Source organism: Dermacentor variabilis, chromosome 4, assembly GCF_050947875.1.
Source record: "Dermacentor variabilis isolate Ectoservices chromosome 4, ASM5094787v1, whole genome shotgun sequence".
Classification (NCBI taxonomy): domain Eukaryota; kingdom Metazoa; phylum Arthropoda; class Arachnida; order Ixodida; family Ixodidae; genus Dermacentor; species Dermacentor variabilis.
Genome location: NC_134571.1, coordinates 83,438,720 through 83,463,160, shown reverse-complemented (window position 1 = coordinate 83,463,160; position 24,441 = coordinate 83,438,720). Strand labels below are relative to the sequence as shown.

General features: G+C 44.2%; 1 protein-coding gene across 1 annotated transcript; it reads right to left on the bottom strand.

The window, feature by feature from the left end:
• Positions 1 to 3,682: 3,682 nt before the first annotated feature.
• On the bottom strand, positions 3,683 to 14,820 carry LOC142579439 (myotrophin-like). Its single transcript, XM_075689604.1, has 4 exons — positions 14,605 to 14,820; positions 12,888 to 12,998; positions 12,090 to 12,173; positions 3,683 to 5,388 (listed from the first exon to the last, which is right to left on the bottom strand). Exons 1-4 carry the CDS (start codon positions 14,674 to 14,676, stop codon positions 5,302 to 5,304), a joined length of 354 nt encoding a protein of 117 aa, XP_075545719.1. The 5' UTR covers positions 14,677 to 14,820; the 3' UTR covers positions 3,683 to 5,301.
• Positions 14,821 to 24,441: the final 9,621 nt, after the last annotated feature.

Below are 24,441 nucleotides of genomic sequence, written 5' to 3'. Positions count from 1 at the left end.
AACAGCAGGGAGCAGTAAGCCCCAGTAGACGTGCTCAACAAATTTGTCCCACCTCACAAAAACTCCACATACAATTCCTGCAGCACCTAGACTGACTGCCTCCTTTAGTAAATCTTGAGCCAATGTTCAGCACCAATGGAGTACATGGAGCCACAATGGAAATGATGACAATTGTGACAACTGCTGGAGTGCTGCGAGAAACCTCAGTGCAGGTTTTTAACGTCTCTAATCGTTGCCGTACAAGTATGTGAAATCGTCAATCAGCTGTGAAGACGAACCATCCCAGACACATGGCACAGGTGATGAACAGAGCATTTTGCCAAGCCAGAAAGCATGCTACGTAAAGAAATTATGCAATTCATGGATTAAGTACAAAAGCCCTAGCTCCACAGATACAGTGGACACCCATTAAAAGGACTTTAAAAATAAAAATAGGTTGAGCTGCATTAGTAAATTAGCTCTTCAGAGTACCAAAAAAGCCACTCTTACCGTGAGAGGAGGCTTGACAAGACCAAAAAGATGAAAAACGAAAGAACGAACGACAGGCGTGGATGTCACCTTAAGTTCTGGCACCAGCCAGCCATGACGTCGTAGATTTTGAAGGCACCTTCTCTGGCTTAACTTCACCAGTCAAGATGGACAATAATGTTTTCTGAAGGAGCCAAGACACTTAACTTTAACTAATTTGAAAAACCTTTACTGTGCTATAACAGCCAAGGTAAGAGAAAATATTTTGAAATCTGCGACAACACATTTATGTACCGGCACTCAGGATTCAGCGAGAAATCTAAAAAGTAGAAGTGTGGCATTCATTCTTTTTCTTCTACTAAACATCCTATTACTGCGACATTAACAAATATAAGAGTTTTGAAAGAATACTTTACCAGTGTAAATTGATTTAGTGTTTCTCCTTTTGTGTTCCTTTAGATCAACCCAGTTAAACAGAACCTTCAGATACACTGTATAATGTGCAGCTGGTTCGTTGTTTTTCCATGAACCCCATGCATCAAAAATCTGCTTAACATGTACTGTCCACTTGCTTATATTAAGGCAGACTACCATGGTAATCACTGGTACTTGATGCTCGGTTTTGTGAGAGGCCCAAAGCCACCTCTTGCTCTGCAATAAGCAAATGGCATTTCTGTGTCCATAAACTAAGCCAGTGTTGATGATGATGTGAAAGAATGCAGGGCAGCCAGGGCAGGGCAGGATTTTTGAGCAATTTGGCTCAAATACCAATTTCGAGATAGACAGATTTATAAAGTGGGAGCAAATGAACATTACTGAGTGGCTTGAATATAGGCATACAAACTAATGCTTTGAGTATTGCATGTCAGATAAATTTTTGATGCAAAAGTGTCCAATGGTCCATTGAGTGAAAAAGCCAGCAAATATCTGTAGCAGCAAAACATTTCATTGGCTCCGATGCCACGTTATGAGCATGCGTCACATTCTCGTGACACAGGCTTGTGCTTGCTGGCTCAGGCCTCAATGGATTAGAGGGCGAAAGGGAGCACCTGCTTCTGCGGTGTTGCGAGGAAAGGGGGCATCCAGACGCCACATCACGCTCACTCTCGCAAGCCTATGTTATCTGTGTGTTTCTTGGCAGCACAAGCTCTTGCCTGCATTTCAAATGTGTCTCAGTAAGGCCAAATAAAATTACAGGGTCTCTTAAGATCTCTCTCCCAAGAGGTGAACGGCAAAGCCGTCGTTAGACATGTTGGTCATATCATAGTCAACAGTAGCCGTTACAAGTCATTTCACTCATCAGTCATTACTATCAAGCATTTTTAGTCACTTCTGATGAATTGTATTCATTACAAGTTGTCGTTAGAGATATCGGTCATTTCGTAGTCATTACAAGTCATTTCAGTGATTAGTCATTACTGCTCACTACTAAGCATTTTTAGACATTTGTAATCAATTGTGGCCATTACAAGCCATCGTTAGACATGTTAGTCATATCATAGTCATCAGTAGTCATTACAAGTCATTTCAGTTATTATTAGCCATTACTGTTCATTACTAAGCATTTTTAGTCATTTCTAATCAATTGTAATCATCAGAATTTGTCGTTAGACATATTGGTCATTTCGTAGTCATTTCAGTCATTATTGGTTGTTGCTAAGCATTTCTAATCAATTTTAGTCTTTACAAGTTGTCATTAGACATATTGGTCATTTCAGTCACTACAAGTCATTTCAGTCATTATTAGTCATTACTGCTCATTAGTAAGCATTCTTAGTCATTTGTAATCAACTGTGGTCACTACAAGTCGTCGTTAGACATATTGGTCATTTCATAGTCATAACAAGTTATTAGCAGTCATTACTAGTCATTATTAAACTTTACCAATCTCCATTATAACGTTATCATTCACTAACTGTCACTATAAATCATTTTTCATTCTTTAATCTGTGTTCATATGGTGTGACGATGCTTCGGCAGACACTCTGGCAGTAAGGTCTGCTGACACAAACTTCACCATGAGCCTAGAAAGGCTTTTGCCTTAATATGTTCCAAGCATTTCAATGTACTCGCTTGCCTGTAAGGAGTTCATAACTCGAAGGACCGATCAGCGGCGTTCAATTGGTCATTAATGCTTTCGCATTCACAACTCATAAGAAATGCTTAGGTGTCCTCGAATATTTTTTTTACATCTGCCTTTTTGATTTTAGCAAATTTGGCGTACACTTTGGTAAGACAAAAAGGTTTTCTTGGTCCCTTCGAGTTTGTCTTAACGGTAGTCGACTGTATATAAATTGAAGCATAAGCAGATTCCAAAGGTAATACTAACTGTAAACTGCATGCACTCACGTATGTCAAAAACTTTACCCTCTGCTTTAGCCTCGCATCTTGTAGATATAGTTTCTTTTCGCATATAACTTGCACCCCTAACTACAACAGCAAAGAAATAAAAAAAAGAAAAAAAAATATTCTGCATATATCATTGGTGGAAATATCTGCATACAACAATCCTCAAATCTTTGCAAAAACAGTCTCTATTTGTGGACGCAGTACTCATACACGCTGTGTTTTTGTCCAGCAGCTCTGTTCCCTCATTATTTGGTGATGCTGAAAAAGCTATATTCACACGCTGGACATTATCATGGACAAATCAGTCACATGGCATGGGACGTGAATCGGATGACCTCACAGTTAGCGCTCACATGACAGAGGATGACAGCACGGATGGAGCAGCTCTCGCATCGGCGATGGCGATAGAGCGAACACGAATGGGCTGAAAATGCCAATGGTTTGGTTCGTCGTATCACGAAGCACTTCGCATGGACTGAGGGTGTACTGCAGGAACAGGTGACGTACAAGTTTACTAGCACCGCATGCACTACTACACACAAAATGGCGACCAGTAAACAGTAGAAGAATGTTCGACCATTATAGAATGGGGAAGGGAGCTTCTACATGCAGGGTTCGGATGAGTTCCCTACAAGATAATTAAACTGAACGGTGAACCTCACTTTGAAGTATGGCTTCACGGCAGCGCACGCCGCGTTGCAGTGAAGCTACACTTCGAGGTGAAATTCGCATACATACCTGCACCCAGACTTGACTGTTAAATGGTCTGAATTTTTGGAGCAGGCTATATGCACAAAAACATGGTAACAGTATGCACAACTCTAAAAATTCCGTTGCTCTGATAAGAAAGTATGTCACAGCAGTATTATTCTTTGAAGCTTGCACGTTTATTCCACACAATGACAGCAAAATAGGACATCACTAGATACTGCAATGCAACGACATCAGTAAGGGGCCACTGTAATGCTTCCCACAGTTCTAAGAAATACAACACAGCAAGAAGCGACCACCCTCAACTGATTGGTGGCTTAAGTATAGAATGGCAGAAGGGCACCATTTGTAAATGGACAGATGCGACAACTTTAAAGAAATGCAAAAAGCACACAAAATCTCCTATAAAGCTTCATTCTTTGGGAAAAGTGCACACATCCTGCACCGAAGAATTGTGTACATAACTTTGCACACACAACCTTACATCCAAGTACAAGAATGATGTTCCGAAGGTTTGAGGGGTAAATAAACGGCAAACACTCTCCTATATACAAACATTTGGGCAATCCGAGACAGATATACACCACTGTACGATTTTACACACCAGTCTATGCGATTCTTGTCAGCTTGAAAGGGATATATTAGTATTTCGGGAATATGCATCTTAATATAGATATTACAACAGTTTGCGCTGGGATTGTTTCAATCTGGTGTACATAGCATGACCCGAGTGATGACAAAATCCTACATTCACAACATGCAATATGCAACAAAGTGGAAAGCCACTAAAGCATGCCAGAATGTGAAGTTAAAAAGTCACAGGTGTTGCCTTTCAGTTTTTGTTAGAATTGTAAATTGCATACACATAGTTGTTATTGCAAGAAAGAATGTGGTGCAATGACTGGCAGCATGTAAAGATCGAGAACATATTGCCTGTACTGGCACACAAGCAGTGGCAGCTACGATACAGCAACAAGGAAGGCTTTAATGGCTGAACTAGCTAAGCGTGAATGTATTGTTAGGGCTAAAGGTAATGTCAAGATATCACATACCCTTCATCATACTTCAAAGGTGAAGTAAAGAAAGACGTTTCTCCATATACTCTAAGCGATAAGGCTTAAATAAGATGTGAAGCATTTCAGATGGCAGGATTCAAATTAACAGAGAAAGAGAGAACAACTTTGAATGCAAGGGGAAGAATAAATGGCAGGACTGACTTAAAACATCGCAATTGAGTCACTCAATATGTGTCGCATGTCACGTGACAACAGTGCAGCGTTGTTCTTTTGTTTTCTATTCCGTCTTGCAGAACCCTGGGGCCAGTGTTGTATTTCGTTCTAGTAAGGCACTTTACGCTCCTGAAAAACTAAAGTGCTTCAGCTCGAATCCTATAAAATACAATGAAAGTGAAAAAAATAAATAAAAATAAAAATAAATGCTATGCAGGGAAGTGGACACTTCACAATGTTCAACTGAGAAGCAGAAAAAAAGAACGAAGAAACAAGAAAGTGCAAAGGTGTTTGGTTTTAACCTCAAAATAGAATTAAAAAAAAAAGGCATGACCAGTATGAAAAAAAAAGAAAAGCAAATGCGAACATTATACCTATTGAATAACAAAACATAAGCTACAGATAGTCACTATAAATATTTAACCTCTCCCTCACATTCGGGCAATGTGCACTGGCCATGTGAACACTGACACAACGTGAAAGGGCTTGAGTGAAAGGGTAGGGTCACTGCCCTCCCTTCTCACAAGTTTCTCGAGAAGTGGCATCAGTGAAGCAGATCCCTGATCTCCTGTTTCTCGGCAGCTTCCAGGTAAGTCTGGCCCTCGGGTGTCTTGCCATCCTTTGAGGCACCCTGTGCAAGAAACAAAAGTACAATTAAGAAAATACATTTGTTTTGCAGTTTTTCTTTTTCACACCCAGAAGCGAGTTGAAGACCTTAAGCCAGGATCATGCTGATGCCACACACTGTGGGATTCAGCGTAAGCGAAGCTTTGGTAAAGGGACAAAATGAAAGCCTGTATCTTGATAAGAGAGGCACATCAGACTTCAGTGATGAATGTGCCCCGCAACTGTCAGTAAGATGGCAGAGAAATGCAACACAGCACCGCCACCAGCCACAGTATCCTAACCTTCAGATGCCACAAGAGTCTTCTACGAGAGCATGTGCACCTGATGGAAACTCACGTGCACATGTGCTTTTTGCTGGTTCGTGCGCTCACACGCACATACCAATACTCTCAACGATCTACTTGAAGATTCCGTGAGTGAAGTATACAGCTGTGGCCCAATGGTTAGAACATCGATTCTTTTTTGCGTGTGAGCTATCCAGCAAAGTGGCAGTGGTGGCAGCAGCAGCCATGGTCAGCAAAGTGCAGGAGGGTTCGCTAAGAGTACTCAACTTTAAAACTTTGTATTTATGTTTGCTGTCTGTATGACTATCTGTTATACATGTTGCACATCGCAGCTTGCTTGGCAACGATACTTTTTTTCACAGTACACTCATCTTGACCACTGCATCTGAAAGCCTATGACAGAAACAAAGGTATTTTGCTTGATTACCAATAATAGGGGCTTGTTTTCCCTGATTTCTTGAATTCCTTTTAATTTCTGAACAGCATAGTTTAGGCAAGCTCTCCATAGATCAGTTAGAATTAGCTGAAGTGTTAAAGCTGATAAGCATAATAAGCCATATTCACAAATACAAAATTAGAATGATCGAGGAAGCCGTAAAAAATATGGGCAGCATGAAATCAGAAGGAAAGTCACCGTTGGAAAGAAGATGTACACAGTGAAAGATAAGCAGGGCATGTCACCAGTGATTCTGACGATATAGAGGGACAGAGGGACTCTCTTCTGAACTGTGCAGTATCCATAGCGGCGACATGACTAATCAGTCATAGACAGGGTGGCACAGCTGTAACATCTTTTGCAGCAACCTTCTGAGCAGAAAAATCTTGATTTTGGAGCAGGTTAATAGGAGAAAAATGACATTTTTGGAGTTGCAAATCTGAAATTTGAAGCAGCTGATTTGGTGCGGAAGACTCCAACTCTGGAGCTCAATGAAGAAAGTGATTCCTTGTTTTGCATTAACTCCAGCAGTCATGGTTTCAACTTCAGAATACACAGAAGGCTGCTGTGTTCTGCGTTATAGCGTTTAGCAGGTAGTACTATGAAGTTCCTTTAATTACAGCTCCCATAGTTTGATCTAATTAATAATTCTAACAGCATTTTGGGTCCCCTCACTACGACAGACATGTAAGTTGAGAAAAATTTTTTGTATTCAAAACACATGGAGGTGTTTAGCGGAAACGTGCTGTGTTAGGATAGTAGTGAAGACAAATGCCGCAGTTTCTGCAGCATACCCACCATGTGTTTCCAAGTCACTGGCAGCTAAGCACGCCTATCTCTGTTTCTGTCCCCTCAAGGTGAACATGGCTACGTTATTGCCACTGACTTGCTGATATTAACAATATTATTCATTACTGATATGGAAGAAACTGTTTCAATGCGCGTAGTGTACTCACATACACAAAAAAAGAAATTGTTCGGGGAGTTCGGCTTGATCCGCCGGCCACTATGTTTGTTTTGGTGTCCCGCACTGTTGCAGCGGCAGCCACCTGTTTATTGACCTGTTGTCATCCCGCAGCAAATGCGAAATGAAAAAAAAAATTTTTTCTTTTCGCGGGAAATTTAACCCGCACAATGATCGCGCCCCTGAATTAGCGGCAATTTTTTTGACAAAGAAGAGCGATCATTACGAGAGTAGATACGGTATCTAAAACAATGCATTAGCAGTCGTATACCACAGTGTGTTTGTTTCTGAGGATTAAAACTTGTTACACTCAATACTGAGCCTGTATATAAACCAGTCGTGCATAACTGCGGTAAAAAAGCGTCAAACTATATCCAAATGCGAACAAAGCCACTGCAAGAAGTCTCTCTAGCCTCCCCAAAGTGGACTGCTATGTATGGAACGGAGCATAGCAAGCGGCGGGTATGCATTCACTGCGGCGCTTAGCAGCTTTCTCACCAGACCTTTCCTTGTGACATAACCTCTAATCACTTAGAAATGCTAATACTTAGAAATGCTAATCACTTAGAAAATGCTAATAAACTTTTCATGCCAGCCTGCACACAGTAACGACAAACACGGAGCGTGAGCATATGGCACGGTAACTTGGAAGAAAAATTTTGCCACCTGATCTATAAAGTGACATCATATAGCCAGGGCTACCCTACTGAACTGTTCAGGCACGAGAACTTGCCATACCACATGGGAGAATTGAAGTCAGAAACAAAAGAGCAATGATGGTTGGCACTTTAAAGGCAAAGTACAGTCGACCGACGTTTTAACAGTACCGAGCGAGCATCACCTGGTCAGACGAACACCTTCTAAAGGCGCGAAGTGACTAGATCAAGAGAAAGAGATCAACAAGTCCTTGCTGATCCCGTTGCCTCACGCCGTTAGAAAGCGGTGACCGGCTGGCTAGTCAATGGTCGCGTGGTACTGTTGAAGAATCTGTAGACCGTACACATATGAGTTTCCAGTTACCCAGAGTTTCTAGCAGACACCTAACAGACAAAACACTGTTTTACTAGTGTTGCAAAAGAAAAGCCAAATACAAATGGGGAGGGGAGGGGACATATAAATAAACCTCAAAAACAAAGGATTGTACAAAGTGCAGCTACAAAAAATTCATTTCAGTGCTGATACAAAGCTCACAGCAGTGTAGTTTGCCCCCTTGCCCTGACAGTTGAAAGCTCAGCTATAGAAGTAGGAAGCAAAACTAGGCTACAAGCTGCAAAGGGAGCGACTACAGTCGAACCCACTTATAACGATACCGGTTTTAACAATAGATCGGTTATAACGATGAAAGGCTGCTGCACAGTGAAATTCTGCATGTTTTTCATGGTGAAAAAACCAGCTTAGTACAATGCCCTAACGTCGCACCATCGGTTCTAACGATGAAGTCTGGCTGCTGTGTGTCCGAGCCAAAAGGTAGTAAAATGTGAAATCCTTGAAAAGAAAAAAAGAAAACGAGAAATTCGAGCCATTGCACAATGGTCCACAGCTCCAACAGCTGTTCTGTGCTCATTTTCCAGCCTTCTCCCCGCGCCTCTCTCTCATCGCCCTTCTAACCCTTTGAACACAAATGGGCTGTGCCCATAGCTCTACACCACGCCACCCTCCGAAACTTGAATGGACCGCACCAACTGCGCTGCTCCCAGGTTTCTCGCATGTTGCTTGCTGGCTCCTCATTCAGCGCAGTTGCACAAACAGCTTAATCGCTCGCATTCGTCTTTGTTGGTTGCATCGAAATTGTTCCTGGCAACGTGGTTTCTCAGCCTTGTGTGACTCGCCGCTAAAACAGAAGATGGCTGATCAGCCTACTGATCATCGGCAATGCAGACATCGCTGGTGAAAAGAAAGCGCATGGCTATAGATTTGGAAACTAAGTGCTTCTAACCAATGAGGCGATCATTGCTGCGAACATTCTTGCATTGGATAGCGATGGTGACAATGGCAGCGATGATGCAGAAGAGCAGGCTGCTTCAACGTTGTCCTCACAGGAGATGATTCAATCCCTCCGGGGCTTCATTTTCGCAAGGAACCTTCCGCTGCACTACGTGGAGCACCTGGTCGCCTTGGAGAATGATGTCGGCAAGCTTTGCGTAAAGCATGCAAGGCTGACGGGCATAGGGTTTTCTCGTGCATGCCAGTGAGAAGTACGTGGCGATCAAAGCCCTACCTCAGCGGTGCTCACATATCACTTGCCATCCGTGACTCCTCTTTGCAGTTGTTATAGCAATTCCATTCTTTCAAGCCAACAGCTGCAGCTTGTTACACGCAATCGGAGCGCTCAGGAAGCAGTTAAACGAGTGAACACAATCCGCAGCCGCATGGAGGAAGGTGGTGGAGATGGGTACTGGCCTCTCCGCCATTAAAGGGCCCCTCACCAGGTCTAGCCATCTTGAGCAGAGCAAACATTGCACGATAACAATCGTGCCTGCAAAGTATTACATCACTACGCGCCGTGGAAAGCTATAAAATTTCAATTCGAACGCCATTTCCCTCTTCATTCGCGGCCGCCACGCTCTAAGCCGGATGGTGACGTAATTGTGCCCCTGCGCCTACATAATTGTGTCCGCAGTGTGACGTCGCTCGTGGTGACACGCGACATCGAGAATTATTCAGGACATCTGTTATTTGTGCAATCTGTTGCTTGAATTGATGAATTGAAGTTTAAAAAAATAATAAAACACACAAACGAAATGTCTGTGTGTTTTTTGTTTTACTCCGCACCGAAACAAGACAGATGTACTTCTGCTTCGTCTGCTTGTTCCCATGGTCGTGCGCTCACGTGCGCAGCTACCGAAACTATGCCATTTTCTACAGTGTTCCAGCACGTGATCACGCTCTGCGATCCGCTTGTTCTGCCTCAGTATTCATGTAGCACTGAATTATACCACTAGTCATGTTTTCTTGTGCACATCGCGCAAAATTGTGCACTGCACGGACGAGACAACAGCTCGCTTGCGAAAAGAAAGGCGAAGAGGAAAAAAAAGAAAAAAAATGAAGGCGGGGCCCTGTGTCGTATGCGTCGCATGATCCTCGAGGTCTGGTATGGGAGAACGCAGGGAAGGAATTTCACTTGCGAAGGCTAGACAGGGCGAGTGGAGAGAGCGTCTTGCTTGGTAGTGGAGCACGCCTGCTGAAATCATGGGTTGGAGGCACTGAAATATTTCTATCTCGGCTATCAATGAGACGATATGAAAAATTTTTGTGGCAGAACGCTCTCTAGAGGACACATAACAATTTCCAGCGTATAACCAAAATTTGCTATGGGGCCTGGTGAGGGGCCCTTTAAAGTTTTCTCACATTAGCTCTGCCATCTCCCTATTTTTTTTCCTTGCAACCCAGTTATAAAAACGAAATTTTTATGGCACTTGATTCTTGCTATAAGTAGGTTCAACTGTATGTATACAGATGTACATGTAATTTTGATATTAAGCTGCCCATGTTGTAAGTACTGCAGAGACTGGAATAGGCGCAGAGTTTTCCCTTGAAATATTTAGTGGAAAAGTACCTTCTTGTTTATATATATAATTTGGCATAGTTAGAATTGTCTCCTGGTCACCATAAAGAAAAAACAAATGTGGAGAATGCGTCGCTGTTTTTGTCATTGCCATCGCAAATTTAGGAAACTTTGGGCAAGCATAGTTTACTACTACCTCGAGGTGCAATAACAGCAGGTCTCAGCAAAACATTAGAGCTTCATTTGGAAATGATGCAATAGAAAATGCAGAAATGGATGGGTGCATAACAACACCACACCATTTCAGGGCTTCCGAAAACAGACAGTGCATTAGTGCAACCATACACTTTCACTGAAAGCTTTGTGGGTGCTGCACTTTTCATACTTAAGACACCAGGGTGGTATTTTTATGCCAGCATTGTGCAGTTCTCCTGGTAATGGCAGATTTGATTATTGCAAGAGCTGTTGAATTCACTCTTAAGTTTGCGGTTTCATGAAGTGGAAAGGCTTGTCTTTTCATTGGAGCAGATAAGCTTTTAGCGCTTTACAATCAGAGTGAATACCAGCTGGGACAAATTGGCAATGTGGAGAGAGGTCTCGTTGGCAACAACAGACTGTGAACACGGTGCGAAAAACCTCAAACTCATGAGCAGGACGACGAGCAAATGGCTGGCGGTAACCCGAAGATGCTTACAGGCCAGCTGCAGTGATCAGTGATTACCACGACTGCACCTCAGGTGTGTGTCACTCAGTGCCCGATGATAGTGTTATTTTTGCCTAGAAGTATTGATAACAAATGTGTCCGACGTCCCCAAAGATGATAAGCTGCGGGATTTCCATAGCAACTACTAGTGGTAATTCCGGACAAGCATCCTGTCAGTTCAGATAAGTTGCATATGTGGATTTCGACTCTGAGGATAAATGAGTGACTTGACCAAAATAAAATGTGTTTTGTAGTTACACAATATTGTACGCAGGATAATTTTTTTCCCTCAAGGCAAGGGGTTTTACCTACATTCCAGATACACTTATATTCCACGTTTACATGATTTCTTTTTATTTGCAGAGCAGCGACTGCCAAGTCATGAGGTGTTCATTTTCAGCCACCCCACAACTCAGTGGAACTGGAGAGTTTTTCTTCCACACTTTCATGGCACTCCCTGTGCTATGAGGTTGTTCCTCAGAACTAATACCCGAAGTACTGTATGCCTTTTAAGTGTAATTACGAACAGACTACAAGTGTGACAAGGAACTTCAATAGTTTTTAGCAAGACAAGTTTCATAGTTACGCTGCCCTTCAAGTGATAAGGAGCTGTGTACACCAGTGACAATACCTAGAACTACTCAAAATATAAGTAAACATTACAGTGATCAACACAGGAAACATGTTTTGCGAGGTTATGACATGCCGCTAGTGTCATTAAAGCCCTGCCACATCAAAGGATTGTATGTGGCTGCTGCATCAAGTCAAGAGTGCCACACTGTAAAAGAGTGCCACACTGTAAAAGGGGCTCACCTTCTCGACCATGAGCTTGACACAAGCAGTGTGGCCTTCCCATATAGCTGCTAGTAAAGCTGAAATTCCATATTTGTCCTTAGCCTGGAAAAGATGCCGCAGCAATGCACATTAAATCTCTTGTTGCAGCCTTCCAGACATTAAGTGCAATCACACATGGGCTGTTTGACCTGAATTAAATGCTTCACAATAGAGAGAAAGAAAGCAACATGCTCCGGGCGAGCTAATATAAAGCCACGATTTAGGCATGTGTGGCAGATGATAATGAAGAAACCACTGGGGCTATGGCCCTCTTGTGCCCACATTTATCATGCAACCCTAACTCATATTGCTGGTGCGCACACCATACTCCCAGGTCACATGCAAGCTTTGTGCATCCTCTGCTTGCGCTGCTGTTACAAACTGCACTCATACCAACTCGCCCAATTTTCCATTCTATTGGCCCACGAAATTGAGTGCCCACCTGTGGCAAGTTTTTTAGCCCACTTTTATTTTCCTTTACCTGACTACTTTGATGTGTCAATTACATATAATAATTAACATCACCTAGGCATTCTCTGGCTTCATTGTCTGTTATTCATATGGTTTACACTAACAAAAAATTTCGCCCCTTGGGTCCCTTTATTCTTGTCGCTCCGTGCAGCACACTGCTTACGTAAGGTTTTTTGTTTTAATTAATTTTTACTTCGCATCTTAGCTTTCCTGAGGCCCCCTCCAGTGCAAGTCTCATCCTCAGCACAGCGGTAACAATGTTTCACCTGACCTGCTAAAGGTGGCACTGCCATATCTGGTACTTACATTCACGTCAGCACCCTTGTCTATCAAGTATCTAAGGACGTCAGCCTGGCCATAATCGGCTGCATGATGTAGTGGAGGTCTGCCATCAATGGAGGCATTCACATCCAAACCCTGAGAAAGAAAGAAACTTAAGGTGCAGCATAAGAGATCTCAAAGGACTTGTCCGTTCTCAAATTCGGGTCGTTGTCAAGTGTGGGACACCACTAACACGATATATATACATATTTTTTTTCTTTTTAGACTTTTCCTTAGTGGGGCAGCCAGATTTTGGTACATGTGTCACTGTCCGTATATTGTGTTGTGCTGATAAGGAAGTCATTGTGGCTAAAATGCCTATTCATTTGACTTCGCACTTTCCATGAAGCTAACATTTCACAGTGGGTCCTGTTTAATACCCTGTTTTGATCTATTTTTACTATGCTATATTGTTGGGGCCATATTCAATATAAGATAATGTGTCTGTGCACTCATGGTAAGCCTTTTTAGCAGCTTTATGGAGCTTACAACCATCAACAAGAACATATAAAAGTGTATTTAGGCACTGTCTGGAGATAACCATCAGCGTTACAACACAAATCCAATTTGAGATTTGGGGCTGGCTAATCTGCTGGGTACATATGAGTAGGCTAAGAGCTGTTAGCACCAACATTTAGGTTGTCTAGTAGGAAGTTGTTAACAACGGCAATATATGTACATTGAAACCTTATGGGCACCAGCTATCCAACATTTCCTCCCTCCCCAAACTACTACTGTGTTTGTAGCAGTTGCTCTGTGAAAGCTTTCCATTATGATATTTAGTGTTATGAAAAGCGGCAAGCGGCAGAAATGAAAAGTGACAAAACATCAACTCGTGGTACATACATGGTCGACAACCTGTGCAAACAAGAACGCGAAATTACTCTCAACATATAGCTTTTAAAATGCTCCTATTAGCTGAAAGCTGGCTGGTTGATTTCGAGTGCACACCTTCAATTTAGACCTCACGCGAGAATGTGCAAAAGCAGAAATAACTCGCTCTAAAAATGGGCTATATGTAATGCACAAACTCGGTCAGATGAGCCTGCCGGTGTGATAGCTTCCCTGCGTTCCCCCCAAAAATTAAGTATGGCGATGTTTCATAAGTTGATTTTGTTAGTTCGAAATACTTACAGAAGGCCGCTACCAAAGGTAATAACGCGTCATAATTCCTGTTCAACAAAAAGTATCGCGTTACCGGGGTTACTGTGACATAACAAATGAAAATAGCTAAAAGAAGTTCGTCGCGTTCCCTGTCGCGTTCCTCGTCTAAATGGAACGCTTCCGGCCCCTGAGATACCGTTACACCAAAATCTTTGATTGCCTCATACTGCTCTTGTTCACACAGACCATTAATATCAAAGCAAAGAGACGTGCACGTAAAACGGGAGTACGACTTCTGCCCATTTACAAAATATTAAGAGCAGAACCATTGCAGCTCTTGCCAGGCAAACGATGCCAGGAAAAATTCAGTACGCTACTCGCAACTGTCAAGCGAAGGCAAATTTGCCGATAAATGTGCCGCCGGTTTAGTCGGATACTAAATTCGTGCAGTGAGAGCGCGCAGGACTATTACGTAACGACTATATTTTTGGCAAACGGCTGATAATGTGTCAACGGTGCCCGGGCGACCACTACGCTAGTAAACTGAGACCACCGAGGGAGATAGGGCGGCATCGGCATTTCCGCTACTAGTACGCACCTTTTGCTCGACGCAATCCTTGACCTGCTCGAGGTCGCCATTCTTCAGGCTCCACAAGAAATCAGCGCTCATCTTTACAGCTTGTGGTGAAAGCAAAGGAAGAAACGCAAGCTGTCGCGGAACGCAAATCTCAAGTTGGATGCCCACTCATTGAGAAAATTGCGGCTCGTTGTTGCCAACAGCTAAAACAAAACCACTGCTGTACACAGCCGTTGTATTGAATGTTCAGCCAAGTTCAGCGTTGCCAGCGTCATTGCGTCTTGCGCCACACAACATGGAGGAAGGAAAACTGTTTTCAACTCTATGCTGTTTTCCTTCCTCCGTGAGACTCTGTCAGTGAGCACACAAGAATGTGTTCAAAACATGGCGTTCACCACAGTGTGGTCAAAGCATAGCCTTTGAGATGCTAAAGCTACGGTGTACTGAAATCATAGAGTTACTAAAACAGGGCAGTGTGTCGTCCGGCGGCGGAAGCGTGCCTCTTTTTGCGATGACGGCCGGGGGGGGGGGGGGGGAGGGGCTGGAGCACGCTATTCTACTGCGGCGCCAACTGTCGCTGCAGCTTGGAGTCATTGCTGGCAAGAGGAAAAATAATGGTGCAGCACAGGGCCTTCGAGATCAGCAGTTATGAATAGGAATGTGGATAGGCATAGAGTTTCTCATTACATTATCTAGAGGGAAATCTGGCGCTGCTGCGCTGTGGTATGCACGGGAATGCCGGTATATTATGACTTCGGATTGGCATCGTTCTCGGAGAGACAGGACACCTTGAAGACGCGCTTGGCAAGCACCGTTCCGTCCAACGTTCTTAGACATACTTCAGTTTCACAGCTCCCTATGCGAGCCCATTGGCCGACTTGGCCGAAACGGGTGTCACTGAAACTACCGGCGCTGTAGTCGCGTCTTTCGTCATGCGCCGCGCGTCGTCTGCTCCTGCTGCGACGCGTCGTTTGCACCAACAGGCCTGTAGGCGCTTATCCGACGGTAAATGTAGTTTACATCCGCAGTCTGAGTTTTGTGAAAAACCTGCCGCGCGTAAGTAACGGGGACTTCACGGTGTCTATGCACTATCGGCGCTGTAGTGACGCATCTCTCACGCAGCGCGCATCGTCTACTCCTGCGATGTCATCTCTGCGGTGGGTCGTTTTCCCCAACTGGCCTGTGCCGTTCGCTCTTTGACGACTGCGTTTTGGCTGCTGAACAATATTTTATGCCAAGGACCTTTGAATGACATGTCTAGCTAGTCTTTAGAGACTGCAACTACACCGCAAATGAGCGGTCGTGCACTACGATTCCGTTTTTCAACCAACTTTTTCCCTATATAAGCGCTACGGTGCTCCCTTGAGCGGGGGCTTTTTTTGCTGCTTATTCTTAAGATGTGTATTAATTAAAGACGGCGAGCGCCTGTGCAGACGTAGAGACATTAACGCATCACGCCCAGCAGTCGCTTGACACAACGCTGTGGTGAATTGATCCACCCCCGTCAACGCTTCTTCGCCTAATAAATTTAATTGACACATGTATTTTTTGAAGTTGTCCGCGGATATTATGGGACGTGCAAATGAGTTGGAAGTGATCTGTGAGCAGTGACAAGGACGAAGTTAAATACATATGAACAAATATTTATTTAGGTCAAAGCTTAATTCATTTTCTTTTTAACGAACAAAACAAACAACAAACACAGTGACACTTCTTATTTACTTCGTTCACAAAAAAGTAATGTTGAGCTACTTTTGCTCAAAGCAATTTTGCTCTCTTTCTGGCTGCTTGCACCTGTTCTGTCAGCAATGCCTCACTGTTCATTTTTTTGGAAAAGAAGTGCATGCGCAGGACAAGATAGAACTTGATGACATTAGCAGTCACCTCCTCATAATGATTGTCACATCGTAGTGCCGGCACAGATGCTTTGTCTAGCCCGTCCAGGATGCTCCAAAATAAGTCACCGAAAATTGCGTTACTGTCGAGTGTGTGACGAATTATTTCTTCTATGTGTTTGATGACGGTGAACATTCTGAAAGAAGGTTCACGTAAGCACCCTGGCTTGAATGACCTCAGCTCTGTCAAAAGGCTATGCGAGGGTCGTGGGTCACCCGCACTTGGTGGCACAGAAGCACTTTCCAGTGATTTAACACACCGTTCGCAAGACATGGATTTCGTAACTTTCTTCAATGTATATCCAGCCAGGTAGTAGACAACCACTTCTTGTGTTCCTGCTTTCTGGTACCCGTGGTCGCCCAAGTCATCCATGTGGCCTACTGAAAGACTCATCCCACAGAGCTTCTTGTATAGCTTTGCTTCAACTGCACCTTTCAGCTCAGCAGCAGCCTTCGCCTTTTGCCCCAGGCTGTCGTGAAGAGACACCAGTACACCATCGGGAGCGCCAGAGCAATTTCCTCTCACTGAATTTTTCACAGGTGTGAACAAAGACAACAATCTATAAATCTGGCTGAATTGAACTACGGATGGGTGGTCATCGTCGCCATGAAATGAACGGACAACTCCGAAAAATTTCTGAAATGAATAAAGAAAGCATTCTGTGAGTGATTTTGCCTGCGCACTTTTTAATTTAATGGTGCAGTAATAAAAGTAATCACGATAAGACAAACTTTGCATTTGCGGTTTGTGCATGCATTAAAAATTCAACAGCTCTCCACATTTTCAACAAGCATTTGCGCATTACCTCTAGGGGATCTTGGTTGAGCTTCACTGTCAGTATGTAGGGGACACCAGCTTCGTGGAGCTCATCAATTATGTCGAGTACCGACATTAGCGTAACACGCAAAGCTTCGGTTGTCTGTCGCGAGGCAAACATAAGCATGTTTCGGTGGTGGTAGTTGTGTTCCGTGATGTTGAGCAGGTCGAGAAACTTCTTGATTATCTGCGCAAATAAATGAATTTATAGTTTGCACTAACTGTAGGGCTTCCATTAAAACGTCATGTACGCTGGCTTAAACCGTACCTCAATCTTCGGTGAGCCCTTTCGTATTCCCTCTGCGGGATGCTTTGTGTTGAGTGCATCAAAGACGTCATTCATTGTCATTGTACACGCTTCTGTTCCCTCCGAGTCTTGGAGGCCTTCAACGCTTTCTGCCCTGTATAACTTCAATCCAATAGCAGTACTGTGGCTGTACAGCTGTGGAAGGCAAACAAAGTGTAACAGTTGTAGTTGAAAAAACTTACAAAGCAACAGAGAGCCACCTTCTATATTTTGGCATATTACTGTTTTTAATCGCTCACCTGTGCAGCGAGTGGCACGTTCATTCTCTGCAAGTTTGTGGGGTTTACGTGCGCTGCTGAGAGCTTGGGACGACTTTGAGATGATGCTTTCTTTCGCACTCATAGAAGAGTTGATAGTGGGCAAAGTTTATGCGGTAATCTCCAGCCTGAAAAACAGTTATCGACGCCAATCAGCACAGGTTATATATGAAATAAACTACGCTAGCTCACCTGTCCATATTTGTGCTTGAGCAAATGGTTGCGTACACACTTCAGGGCATGTGGCACATCACACAGGAAATAAAGGTACGCGCTCTCAGGCAGGCATGGATGTGGAATCTTGTGAGAAGGTGAGGTTACGCTGCCGCTGATTCCCATCTGCTGCCACATCGAGCGATTGTTCCCAGCCCCGTCACTGACTACGGCAATCACCATAGCACCATGTTTATGCAATTGCATTACTGCTTGCAACACCAGCTCTGCTAAAATCTTGCCAGGCGCAGCACCTTTCGTGGCAAAGGTGGCAATCGGTTGCACCCAGCTCTCCAGAAGTGGTACGAACATCAGCACGAGCGCATGATCTGCAAGTTGGTCAGTTCCTTCATTTGAAATACCACCGTAGTTCACAAAACCATCAAGTTTGAAAGTTGACTTGCTGAAATCGTACGCCTGGCGTAACTTAATTTCATCCAAAATCAGTGTGCCGAATTTCTTCCCATCTGCTCTGTTGCCCAGCTGTTTTCCAATAGCTTCCATACAGAGAGGATTGAAACCATACTTGCATGGTATTCCTTTCAGTATTTGTGTGAGACGGCTCAGGGAGGGCAAGGGCAGCATGTTCATGTCAGACAGAAGCTTATATGCTCGAGGGCTCGCTATCCTCAGCATTAAACAATTCAGAAGCCAGTCCGCATTGGTACCGCGCGCCACACGGAGACTTTGCTTTCAACTGTTTAAACGATGTCATAAATGCAAGTCGCTGCAAAGGCGGAAGTTCGGCCAACGCTTCCTCGGTTCTGTTATCGGGTATTTCAGAAAGCCTTTTCTTCAGAGCCAAAATTTCCTTCTTTTGCTTTTGATGCGCAGCAGCCGCCCTAAGCAGCCTGTTCTTCACATTGCGTAGTTTCTGATATCGCTTGAGCGTTGCGCTCGGAGCCTTAATGCTCAGTCGAAGTTTCCTCTGTAGACGGAGACAACGCGCGCAGACTAGTTGCTTTGTAAGTACATTGCACTGCTTGTGATGCATATTATCTGATGTCGCCGAGTCACGCTGGCCTGCTTTCACGCCCGCACATATGTTCAAGCTGTCTGCTTCTCTCAGGATTCTTTCCACACTTGCAATGCTAGTCGCAACTCGAAATAGCCTCTTGTGAATTTTTGCTGTAGCCGTTTATGCAGCAAGTACCATCCTCTTCAAGCACAACAGTTTTCATTACTCGCAGATGCCCGGCTACCAGTTGCCTCATATAAAATACTCCACATCGCTTCTGTGTTGCGTCATCCTCAACAATTTCGAACTTCCAGAGCGCAGAAGGCAGTGTCACGTTCGTGAGATCGTTGAGCGCAAAGTGTGTAGCGCATATTTCTGAAGTTCCTTCTTCCAAGCCCGACAGCAGGTTTGAAGTTGAGGCGCTGTCACTACAAGCTTCGCCCGATGTACTTGCCGGCACTTGCGCTCGTTCTTTTGGTGGATGTTCCTTTCGCTTCACATTTTTTGGCTTTGAGATGTGCTCAGGCAGCCCAGGAAAGAGCCGAGGAAGTGCGCCGGGAGCAAGCGTCCATTTCCCGCGAGGAATCATTATTTCTTTGTTATCCACAACATGCTTGTAGTATTTCTAAATGTCGTCGTCCCCAAAGTGGCGTTCACACACTTTTGATTTGTTTGTGAGGCGTTTGTCTTTTCGGTGTAGAATGCGCTCCCAACTTTTAAACTCTCCAGCGTCTTGCGGCGGTGCGAAAAAATGGTGACCAGCGGCATCGTGTCTAAGGCCGCTCGTGCAGCCGGGGGAAAAACAGCACGGCATAGGGAACTTCTTGCTGTCATGAGATGCGGAAACGCTTCTTCAAGAAGCTTTTCAAGAGAGCAAATCGCGACACATTACACAACACCTACAAAACGGAGAAGGATAGCGACTGACGGTGCAGCGCAACCAACATGAAACCAGAAGTGAAAGCAGAAGTCAAGTTTCAAGTTCCTTACCAGAAACGCGCTTACAATACAGAGCTCAGATAACACAATATTTCACAAAGAGGCTCAAAATTAAGAACTGTGAAATAACTACTTCTCAACATATAAAACAGAAATCTACCAGAAATGAAGCAACTTCTATCAGAAACGAAACAAAAAGTGACGAAAGACGCGATCGCAGCGCCGCTAGTTCGCGTGACCACCACTTCGGCCATCTCCCGAGCGGAGCTGCGAAACTGAAGTATGTCTAAGAACGTTGGTTCCGTCTGTCCCAATGATTCCTTTTCTACTAAAACAGCACGGGAAAAGCTGTTTTGGTTTTATTATTACGCAAAAGCATGTTTTGTTTAACTATGAGAACTTGTTATTGCGTGTACGAATATATGATCCGTAAAAAGTATCAGCGGGCCGCTAAAGTTGGAGGACAGACGACAAGGTTCGCGATCGCTTTGAAACTGTTTGTCGTCTGTTCTTGCTTTTCTTCGCTTGGTCATGCATTGTAGGTGAGCAAAGATGTAATATGCGTCAATGGAAACATTTTATAAAGATTTTATATACTTTGAGAACGCGTTATTTGTGTAGCCATATCCACGTTTTAGACGAAGCCTCGTACAACACCAGCCAACACGATTATAGTGTACTAGAATTATTCTAGTACACTATAAACACGAGCCTCGCAGGCACATATACCGTCATTCCCATGACGGCACGGTGCCCCCTTAAGAAACTCCCATAGACGGTGGCGCCAGATTACCCTCTAGGTGTTATAGTGAGAAATTCTATGTGGATAGGCATAGAGTTAGGCATGCCTTCCAACCACTCGGAATCCAACCAACCAACCAACCAACCATCGCGGACAAGATCAGTCTCTTTCCACGTAAGTACGAGGCTCTGGACAGGAGCTATGCCGCTTCAATGTAACTTGGGGCCTGACGGACCAACCGGCTGAGCCATCTCTCCGGGCAACATCCAAGGGTCACGAGTTCAAATCTCCTGTGTGTGTGTGTGTGTCATATCTTCGCCACGACCGTCCGCACCTATTTATACCACTCATGTGCAGGTCATAAACTACCAGGTTTTTCCAGTTGAGTGCCATCTGTGCGGTTTAACCGAGCTCAGATTGACATAAACAGGCCTGGAGTGCGGCCTGATCCCGGTGACCAGAACCGGTAATGCACTCTCTCACCCGAGCAGGATTGGCCACCCTGGTGCAATACTTGGCCACAACCTCCTATATGAATACAACAATCAAACCCCGGTCCTCAGTCCCCAGCAGCTGCGAAGCAACTGACTACGGCGGCGGTCAGACCTGTAACGCAGCAGAGGGTGCTAAGAATCCCTGGCTCCGGACAGGCCGCCATTGGAATCTGAACCTGGCAACGTTTAACGTTAGAACGTTATCTAGTGAGGCAAGTCTAGCAGTGTTACTGGAGGAATTAGAGGGCGCTAAATGGGATATAATAGGGCTCAGTGAGGTTAGGAGGACAAAAGAAGCATATACAGTGCTAAAAAGCGGGCACGTCCTGTGCTACCGGAGCTTAGCGGAGAGACGAGAACTAGGAGTCGGATTCCTGATTAATAAGGATATAGTTGGTAACATCCAGGAATTCTATAGCATTAACGAGAGATTGGCAGGTCTTGTTGTGAAACTTAATAAGATGTACAGATTGAAGGTCGTACAGGTCTACGCCCCTACATCCAGTCATGATGACTGGGAAGTCGAAAACTTCTATGAAGACGTGGAATCGGCGATGGGTCAGGTCAAAACAAAATACACTGTACTGATGGGAGACTACAATGCCAAGGTAGGCAAGAAGCAGGCTGGAGACAAGGCAGTGGAGGAATATGGCATATGCACTAGGAATAGCAGGGGAGAGCTATTAGTAGGTTTTGCAGAACAGAATAAGATGCGGATAATGAATACCTTCTTCCGCAAGCGGGATAGCCGAAAGTGGACGTGGAGGAGCCCGAATAGCGAGACTAGAAGTGAAATAGACTTCATACACTGCGCTAACCCTGGCATCATACAAGATGTGGACGTGCTCGGCAAGGTGCGCTGCAGTGACCATAGGATGGTAAGAACTCGAATTAGTCTACTTGAGGAGGGAACGGAAGAAAGTGGTACATAAGAAGCAAATAAATGAGTTAGCGGTAAGAGGGAAACTAGAGGAATTCCGGATCACGCTACAGAACAGGTATTCGGCTTTAACTCAGGAAGAGGACCTTAGTGTTGAAGCAATGAACGACAATCTTGTGGGCAGCATTAAGGAGTGTGCAATGGAAGTCGGTGGTAACTCCGTTAGACAGGATACCAGTAAACTATCGCAGAAGACTAAAGATCTGATCAAGAAACGCCAATGTATGAAAGCCTCTAAACCTACAGCTAGAATAGAACTGGCAGAACTTTCCAAGTTAATCATGATCAACAAGCGTAAGACAGCTGACATAAGGAACTATAATATGGATAGAATTGAACATGCTCTCAGGAATGGAGGAGGCCTAAAAGCAGTGAAGAAGAAGCTAGGAATAGGCAAGAATCAGATGTATGCGTTAAGAGACAAAGCCGGCAATATCATTACTAATATGTATGAGATATTTTAAGTGGCTGAGGAGTTCTACAGAGATTTATACAGTACCAGTGGCACCCACGAAAATACTGTGAGCGAGAACAGTCTAGAGGAATTTGAAATCCCACAAGTAACGCCGCATGAAGTAAAGAACGCATTCGGAGCTATGCAAAGGGGGAAGGCAGCTGGGGAGGACCAGGCAACAGCAGATTTGTTGAAGGATGGTGGGCACATTGTTCTCGAAAAACTGGCCACCCTGTATACACAATGCCTAATGACCTCGAGCGTACCGGAATCTTGGAAGAGCGCTAACATAATCCGAATCCACAAGAAAGCGGACGCCAAAGACCTAAAAAGTTATAGACCGATCAGCTTACTGTCCGTTGCCTACAAAGTATTTATTAAGGTAATCGCAAATAGGATCAGGAACTCCTTAGATTTCTGTCAACCAAAGGACCAGGCAGGATTCCGTAAAGGCTACTCAACAATAGGCCATATTCACACTTTCAATCAGGTGATAGAAAAATGTGCGGAATATAACCAACCCTTATATATAGCTTTCATTGATTACGAAAAAGCGTTTGATTCAGTCGAAACATCAGCAGTCATGGAGGCATTGCGAAATCAGGGGGTAGACGAGGGTATGCGAGCCATATGTGAAAATACTGAAATATAGCTATAGCGGCTCCACAGCCACCGTAGTCCTCCATAAAGAAAGCAACAAAATCCCAATAAAGAAAGGCGTCAGGCAGGCAGATACGATCTCTCCAATGCTATTCACAGCGTGTTTACAGGAGGTATTAAGAGACATGGATTGGGAAGAATTGGGGATAAGAATTAATGGAGAATACCTTAGTAACGTGCGATTAGCTGATGATATTGCCTTGCTTAGTAACTCAGGGGACCAATTGCAATGCATGCTCACTGACCTGGAGAGGCAAAGCAGAAGGGTGGATCTAAAAATTAATCTGCAGAAAACTAAAGTAATGTTTAAGAGTCTCGGAAGAGAACAGCAGTTTACGATAGGTAGCGAGGCACTGGAAGTGGTAAGGGAATACATCTACTTAGGCCAAGTAGTGACCGCGGATCCGGATCATGAGACTGAAATAATCAGAAGAATAAGAATGGGCTGGGGTGCGTTTGGCAGGCATTCTCAGATCATGAAGAGCAGGTTGCCATTTTCCCTCAAGAGGAAAGTGTATAACAGCTGTGTCTTACCAGTACTCACGTACGCGGCAGAAACCTGGAGGCTTACGAAAAGGGTTCTATTTAAATTGAGGACGACGCAACGGGCTATGGAAAGAAGAATGATGGCTGTAACGTTAAGGGATAAGAAAAGAACAGATTGGATGAGGGAACAAACGCGAGTAAATGACATCATAGTTGAAATCAAGAAAAAGAAATGGGGCATGGGCAGGACATATGTAATGAGGAGGGAAGACAACCGATGGTCATAATGGTTACGGACTGGATTCCAGGTGGAGGGAAGTGTAGCCGGGGGCGGCAGAAAGTTAGGTGGGCGGATGAGATTAAGAAGTTTGCCGGGACAACATGGCCACAATTAGTACATGACAGGGGTAGTTGGAGAAGTATGGGAGAGTCCTTTGCCCTGCAATGGGCGTAACCGGGCTGCTGCTGATGATGATAGTTTCTAAATACATACCCTAGAGGGAAATGTGGCGCTAGTGTCTACGGGGGCTCTCATGAGCGTTGCCTCAACCTATATGGGAATGACGGGAAGCACAGGCTTCGGATTGACTTCGATCTTTAGACTAGTGGCGTTTGCTTGCGGCGCATTAAACGAAGCTATACTCAAATATTATCGCGTAAAAACTAACTTTATTTCTGTAATATGTCATATAATGT